The 8,185-nt window shown below is 39.6% G+C and overlaps 1 protein-coding gene across 2 annotated transcripts in view; it reads right to left on the bottom strand.

Moving 5' to 3' along the window:
* Positions 1-243: 243 nt before the first annotated feature.
* The window catches only part of NFX1 (nuclear transcription factor, X-box binding 1), a 51,329-nt gene continuing 43,387 nt past the window's right edge, over positions 244-8,185 (bottom strand). Inside the window, exons 22-24 of one of the 2 annotated variants that reach the window (XM_068152614.1) lie at positions 6,299-6,444; positions 5,153-5,254; positions 244-4,140 (exon numbers count right to left, since the gene is read on the bottom strand). In XM_068152614.1, the coding sequence (XP_068008715.1) occupies positions 4,065-4,140; positions 5,153-5,254; positions 6,299-6,444 (324 nt within the window). In that variant the 3' untranslated portion in view covers positions 244-4,064. The remainder of the gene's footprint in view (positions 4,141-5,152; positions 5,255-6,298; positions 6,445-8,185) is intronic. The other variant, XM_068152615.1, reaches the window with a different exon arrangement.

Below are 8,185 nucleotides of genomic sequence, written 5' to 3'. Positions count from 1 at the left end.
GAGGGAAGCAGTTCAAATAATTTCAAATTTCTGATGTTTGCATTTTGAGTCTCCCTGTCATATACTGAGCCATGTTGACAAAGTTTTCACCATCCTCACCATGATATTTGTCATCCTGCATTTATTAAATCTAATGCCCACAGGAAATTTTAAGTGACATTAGTCTGCACTTCCCCCCCCCCTCCCACTTTTACAAGCTACCATTACAACTGAGCAGTGGGCAAACAACAAAGGGACAGTAAGTTAAAATCCTACATTTTATTGCCAAGTAGCATTTAGGCTGACATAGTAGAGGGGTTTTCTGATAAAATGTACATTTCTATTCAGACAATCATCTCTTCTGTACATCTGAATCCCAATACGACAGAAGATAATCCTTACTCTGTTTCCTGAGGACTCCCTCTTTACTTGTTTAATTCTCCTAACAGTGTTCATTTTAAATCACATCAAATCCAGGAAATCACAACTTATATATCCAAATGTGAAGAAAAGGACTCTCCAAACTTCTATGTAAATTTATTTTTTCCTCTCTGTAATATCTCAGCCTTTAAACTTTGGAGTCCCAAGATAAAGCTTGCAAACAATTCCACAGCACTGAACATTTAATGTAGATTTATTTCGGGAAAAGAAGCAAAGAAAGTAATTTTATACCAGTAACTTGATAAAATCAAGTCAAATATAAAACTTTCAACAAATAACTTAAGTGTTTTAGAACAGTTTTACTTTGCTCATTTCATTATGCAGCATACTGTACAAAACTGCCACAGAAACAGTGGTATCGAAGTCTACTTACACATCTGATACAATTGTAGGTTAAATCCAAGCACTGAATATTCAGAGCACTTTAAATATGTTAAACAATACAGATAGGTAATAGCACAGCCTACTTGATACGCCATTTGAAAAGCACTTTATGAAGTTGCATGAATTCCAACTGACATTACAGTTTATTTCAAAAGATGCTTATTGCAGGATACTCTTTTCAAATAAATTTTCAAGGAACAATATTCTTCTTGGAGCTGTGGAAAACAACTAGCACACTGAAGCTTAAGACTTGGATTCCAGTGATGTCAGTAGGATTTTTGCCATGGACTTCACTTACAAGTGGATGTCTTCTATCCACTCATTTTTTTTATTAAAGGCCAGCTTAGACTTACAAAATAGCTATTTGAGTTTTTTTTTTTTTCCCATGAGGCACACGTGCAACATGAAGATAAGTTATCATAGATATCAAAATTACAGCCTTTAGTACTATTCCATATGAAATTCACAGCTATATTGCAGGAAAAGCAAACCAGAACAAAGAAGAAAGCACCGCTTTTAAACTTTGCTGAGTTCCTTCTTAAGGCTATGTCACCATGTCCTAGTCAGAGATTAATACTTTATTTTTTGGTATTACTTTCTCAGGTAAATGGTATCACATTTTTAACCAAGTTGCTAAAATGCATTTAAAAAATAAATGTTTCTGTACATGTGCCTGGCTTCATAACTAGAGATACATTCCAACAGCCGTGACTCAGAGATGCGTAACATACGGATCTAGAAAAGGTCTGAACGCTCACATAGTTAAGAGGGTTGGCAAGGACATTACCCCTTCTCAGTATGAGCAGACTTAGTAATAATTATTAGTCCCATCTTGAGAAGGTGAAGATTACCTGGGTTTTCTTATTAAAAGCACTGGCAGAATAATTGACTGCTGAAGTGCATCTCACCAAGGTTCACATTTTTATGAGCTAAATATAATGCTATTAAAGCCTTTAAAATGTTAGATTTCCAATCAGAGGTGTGAATGTGACATTTCAGATCCATGTGAAACTGTGTGGATGTTAAGAGGCTTCAGCTATGTTATATGTATTATCAGCTAAACCACTTTGGTTTTCTATCACGTTAGGTTTACCTATGGTATACCAACAGTGTGTGCTCCAGAGGACATGCACCTAACTTCATACACCCAGTTTGCCAGAGGTGTGTGTGAGCTCCTGTTGCAAACCTCCCTTAGCAGTATAACCATGTACCTGCCCACTAAGTGTTGCCTGCTTGAAAAACAGCATTATATGAACATAGCTCTGAGCTTCAAACCCAGAATTAGCCTTTGCCTGGCCACACTGAGCTCCAGTCTGCACACACTCGAGTACACACCTCACAATGAAGAGACTGAAGAAATACACTCCTAGAAAGATGCCCAGCAATGTATTTCTTCAGCTGGACTTAGCAAAACAGCACACCTTGTAGAATCAAACATTGATTTCTTTAAGAAATGAAGGGCAGGTTTATTAAGCTATATTATTTTTCATTTCTGTTCACAAAATTACACAAGAAAGGTATCACCAATTTAAAGCACTACATGCAAATTAGAAGCCTGAATGCTCTTAAGTGTTGAGAATGCTTCTGATGATTGTTTTTCACCTGAAGTGTATGTGTTTCAAACGTTTAGGAAGGTTTAGGATTGCAATTTTTTAAGACTGCATACAAAACTACCAGGCAATACTAGCATGCACTTTAACTTTCAGGACACTTTGGGGCATGGATTTATCTGTAAAATTTGCTGCTGATTCTTTTAAGTTTCACCAGCTGTTCAAGATGAAATGCAGCCAAGGAATGCTTCACAGTTAAGGTTGTGATAACTGTTAAGTGAATCTAAGCATGGAGAACTGCCTTCCGTTTTCTTGGCAAATCTCACACTGCACTGTAGTGAACAACAGATGACAAGTCTTCTGCTATAACTGTTTCTTTGTTATGCTAAGCCACTGTTAGTAGCAGCCTCTGATGCTGTAGAGGGGAATCCCCACTAGAGCTATATGTAGCCACAATCAGTCTCAGTTACTAAAATCACTACGTCAAAAAGTCTTCTCCTCAAGTGAACTGATACTATTTGAGTTCAGAGCTGTGCCACCTCTTCCAATCAGACCTGCACTCTCCTTTCCCAGAAAGCCACTTGCCTGCCTGAATCCATCACCCGGAAACAATTCAGTGTCTGAGACCACTGTGGTGTCTTTTACTGTTTAAACCCTTGTTCCATTTTGCTTATGGCATTTCCCATACAACAAAGATCTTCCACTGCCAAGCAACTTAGCTGGTCTCATGAAATACTGAAAACAAATACTGTTCCAAATTCATAGCACATTTGAACCAAGCTTCATGCACTCACTGTAAACTTGCACAGTACAGAAAAAAGAATTATGACCTCCCCAATAAAACCATGCAAAAAGAAATCCCAGAAGACGATCAAGCCAAAATATCTAAACACAAACAAAACCAAACAGAACATCAAAACTATATATAAAGTCTGATTTTGTTCAAGGTCTTCAACAAGAAGCTAATCATAATTTTCTTATGGTGTTTTTTTTAAAACTATATTTTTAGGTGGGTGTTGGTTTTCCTCTTTTTTTTTTTGTTGTTGTTTTGTTTTTTTGATTGTTTCAGTTTTTACACATCAAAATACAGCAAAATAAGTCTTAATCCCTCGCCATCCTCAAATCCTGACTCTTCAGATACCAAAGGAATTTTGTGCTCTTCATGGGCATTCAGTACATATATTCATACTTGGACTCAGTTTGGTATTTCCTTCCACGTAGAAGAATAACTCACATTCCCCAGTTTATCACATTAGCACAAAAGTGAATTCACAAAATATGAAAATACTTTGAAGAATCTCTCAGTGTTTTCAACACAGAATATTTCTTGTCTGCTTTAAGTTGTGTGAGATATGTCAAAATAAATCTTTTGAAACTTATAATTGTTCTTACTACTCCCAAAAATATATCTTTACCAGTTCTCTCACTTTAAAGGCATCAATGGAAATCTACATCATTCTAATAGCACATCAGATAAAAAAATTTGCACCAAACGAGGTTTAAAAAGCTAGACTACTGCAGTTATTCTGCAGTTAGATAAACTGTAAAACTCCCTAACTTCTTGAAGTATGACAATCAATCTGACTTTAGATCTTATATCTTGAACAGGCAGAACAAATAATCACTTGACAGATAGTCAGAAAGCATCTCACACAATAAGTTGGTATCTTCACCACTAAGTTTCTATAGCGTAATTCTATACCAATCACTTCAGTCCTGGACATCGAAGTAGTCAATGACTGGCTCTTCTTTTAACGGCTTGGATAAACCACTGTTTCCACTGCTCCTGAAATTGTAAGAATATCAGATGTTACTCACCCACATGAAAAAGACAAAGCACACTGCAGTCACAAGCTCCCACATCATCTCAGTGTACATTGCACTGATACAGAGCATGCAGTGCTACATTATGTATTAATGGAAGCATCCCAGTGTTCCAGAAAGCTTTTCCTAACTGGTTTCTGGCGGGGAGTGGTGGTGTGTGGAAATCTACTTTATTAAATGAATATACATCAATGTGTGACTGAATTAATAGAATCTGTTTTGGAGTTTTACCAGAAAACACCAGGTACTGGTAATATTTATTACAAAAATAATACTGAAGACTAGATGTTCAATGTGCTTTTTTAAAAGCAAAAGAAATACTGTACAAGTGAGCTGATGATAAATCTGCTTGCTTTTAAATGCAGGAGTAAAAAAAAAAAAATACAGCAATGCCAAATTCAAACACTGGGGAGTTTTTTTTTCTATGAGATAGTATAAGATCTGTCAAAAGAGTCTATAGAATTAAGCACTTCTAAAGCAATTTTACTTCAAGTATTTCAAGATAAATGCCTAAAGGCCTTGTTTTACTTAATTTTGCCACATAACCCCCTTTCATGAGGTTTACTGAAGACAGGAATCCCACAGAAGTCAAAATAAAGAGTAATAACCTTTCTAAAATTCACATTAAGTTACACTACAAGGAATAGTCCTGTATTACCCTTTTACCCAGAACAGTTAAAGGTAAAAATCACCCTAAAACCTCTGAAGGACACATCTCTTCCCAACTTTCTAGTTCTTAATAAAGACTAGAAAAGAAGCCCACAGTATTTGTTATATTGCTCTCCCTAGACCACAAAAATCCTACACTTCATTAGCACTCCACCCAAGTTTTACTTCTGTGGAAAGCCACAGAAGTGGCTACGAGCTCTAAAGCTGTATGTGGGTTGGGAAAACAAAAGGGGACTATACAGTTGAAGCAAAAGAACACCCTCCACGGGTAACTTAGCACAGAACTGATGAGTACTGTTTCTTACTTATCTGTTTGTTTGTAATGAGGAATAGGAGGTGGAGGCCTGCTCTGCATTTCTTTATCTAGCACAGAAGTTAAAGTATTGCTCGGACAAACAGATTTCCCTCTAGAGAAATAAAAGAAAGATTATTTAATTCAATAGGGCATTACATTCATCAAAAGTCAGGGCAAGACTTGTACTTGCAAGTAGCAGTGCTGGTGCCATAGTTCATACCTGTATACTTACATCATCTATTTAAATAGTTAATTTTCCAACCACAGAGACCAACAGCGTGCAAAGGCCATTTTGATTACCAAGAGCAATGTATCCAGTATTCTAAAACATCTCTTGATGGCTGTCTACAAGCATTTGAGTGTGGGTGCCCAGACTCTCTGTATGCGAACTGTACAACTCTCTCTCTACTCAGAAGTGCACAACACAATCATCTGTTCAAATACCAAAAATGCAGTCTTTGCATTCCAGAGCAACATAGACCTGTTCTTCCACAGAACAGATACAAGATCAAAAGCAACTGAATAACTTAACTCTGCTTCACATGAACACAGTTCACTGTGTTTTCACAAGCTGCTATCTAATGTTTTGGAAACATTCTTTAACTGTCAGCAAGTCATGTTAAACTTCCTTATCACTCTGCACTCAAAGCAGCCCTGTGAGGCAGCACTTTCCCAGAAACAACACAGTGACACTGCTTCTCCCTTGTCAGCAAGCCCAGGTGAAAATTAAGATGACAACAGAATAGAATTAACCAGGTTGGAAAAGACCTCTGAGATCACTGAGTCAAACCTATCACCCAACACTATCCAATTAATTAAACCATGGCACCAAGCACCCCATCCAGTCTCCTCTTCAACACCTCCAGTGATGGTGACTCCACCACCTCCCTGGGCAGCGCATTCCAATGGCCAATCACTTTCTGTGAAGAACTTCTTCCTAACATCCAGCCTAAACCTCCCCTGGTGCAACTTGAGACTGTGTTGTGTTCTGGTACTGGTTGCCTGGGAGAAGAGACCAATTCCCACCTGGCTACAGCCTCCTTTCAGGTAGTTGTGGAGAGCAATAAACCCATTTGAGTAAGTGATAGAAATATCCAATTATTTAAGCTATAGTTAATAGACTTGGGAAAAAAAAAAAAAGGTGACAATGACATACTTGACTGCGGTGATGACAACATTACGCTTCGGCTCGTTGTCATAGCTCACACTTTCAATGCCATAAACCTGAGCTAATTCGTGGATTATTCTGCGGTGGTCTCTGTTCATGGGTGGGTAACAGTGGCTCTTCTTTGTATGCTTGCCCTGAATTCCAGACAAAAGGTTATAAAAAAAAAAAAAAGAGGGGGGAAAAAAAAAGGTAAAGTTTTCCTTTGGAGGGTTGTCAGGATGAAGAGAATACCACAAAGTTCTAATGCCTCAGTATTGACAGGCAACTTAACTAAAAATAACCACCTATTTCCTAAAATTTAAATTACATGTTCTCTGCTGCATGCACCACCTCAAAGTACACACACACAACTCTTAAGTCTGAAATACAAATCTGAATATACCCATCTACTTACATCCCAAAGTAGTCATAGAAAATGATTTTTCTTTTTTTTTTTTTTCAGAAAGATCTGCCAATTTTGAATCAGACTTTTCAGACTAGCTTTGCATTGCACATATTGTAGTGAAGGCACATTATGCCCAGATACTGAATCTTGTCCCAGCATGTGGACAAGTTCCCCCTCCTCCAGGAGGAAGACAAAAGCCAAGGCATCAGCCAGGCCAGCACGCACCGAGCACATGCAGTGCTCATGCTGACACCAAGTATGGGCATAATTCTCGCTTCACGCTTTCTATAGGCTGAAGCCAGTTGTTTATGAGAGTGCCCATTGGTCAAGCCCAGCCTCGAGGAATCTATAAGTATCACCCCAGTTGGTAAACAAGTTGCCCCCTCATTCACTTTGTCTCTGTGCTTGCTCGAGACAGCAACTCCCAAGCAACAGCCTTTGCCATTGAGCTTATTGTTGTTAGCTTGTGTTATACATGCACGCATACTGGAAGCCTCTGCATCGTGAAGAAGCCCAGAGGGAGGACCTTAGCGACGCCTGAGCTCAGCGTCGCTACAGCCAGTCATACCGACCGGGAGAGCCCACCATGCCACTGGAGGACTGGACCAACCCCCGGAGGGTAAGATCTGCCCAATTACGGGGGAGAAGGGACTTGATCAATACCGAGTCCACGTATGCCTAGCCCCGCTGTAGCGGGAGAGGAGCCTCCACGTGTGCCGCTCTGAGCCCTGTGAATCTCAGGGAAGACTAAGGCATTGTTCATGCCTATACTGCACCGAACGCGGGACCACTCTGAGAGTCCCGCTGCTCCTTTAAGCTCAGTAAACGAGAATCCGCCGCCTAACGCAGCCGCATTCTCTCCCCAAGGCTGTTTGCATCAGCCCCGAGAATCGCCATGGTTGGGCCGACCCCCATAGCTTTGCCTGCTGGCGCGTCGTCCGAGCCCACCTACTGGCCACCGTCGTCCCGCCCTGCCGTGCGAGCCGACTTTGAGGGCCGACCCCATGGGCCGACCCCGACCAGGACCGATCCCTGTTGTCTGGAGGGAATCGAATATCTTCCACGTGTTTTCCATCCACTAGCACTCAAAGTATCCGCGTCTAGCAGAGTAAGCGCTGACGCATAGAATGTAATATTGCTGTGTATAGCCAGAAGCCACCTGTGTCCCGCCGAGTCGCCATCTAGTGGCCAAGAGGTGGAACCGCACCCTTCATTATATAAATATAGTTTCATAGTTTCATTCAGGGTTGGAAGGGACCACACAGATCATCTAGTTCCAACCCCCCTGCCATGGGATAGAGATAGAGATGGTCTGTAACTAGTTCAATTAAGTTCTAATCATAACACTAAGCCACTTGTGGAATCTATTTCATGAACGTGCACTAGAACATGTATATAAGTTGGTGATTCATCGGTTATTAATAATTTGATAATTAATAAAAATAATATTTTCATATTTCATATTCATAAATTTAATAACCTCTTCACCA

This window comes from Melanerpes formicivorus, unplaced genomic scaffold (genome assembly GCF_026170545.1).
Source record: "Melanerpes formicivorus ecotype bairdi unplaced genomic scaffold, bMelFor1.0.p_v2 SCAF_24, whole genome shotgun sequence".
Taxonomy (NCBI): Eukaryota; Metazoa; Chordata; class Aves; order Piciformes; family Picidae; genus Melanerpes; species Melanerpes formicivorus.
Note: the sequence above shows the minus strand (reverse complement) of the source record. Positions and strands in the feature narration are given on the sequence as shown.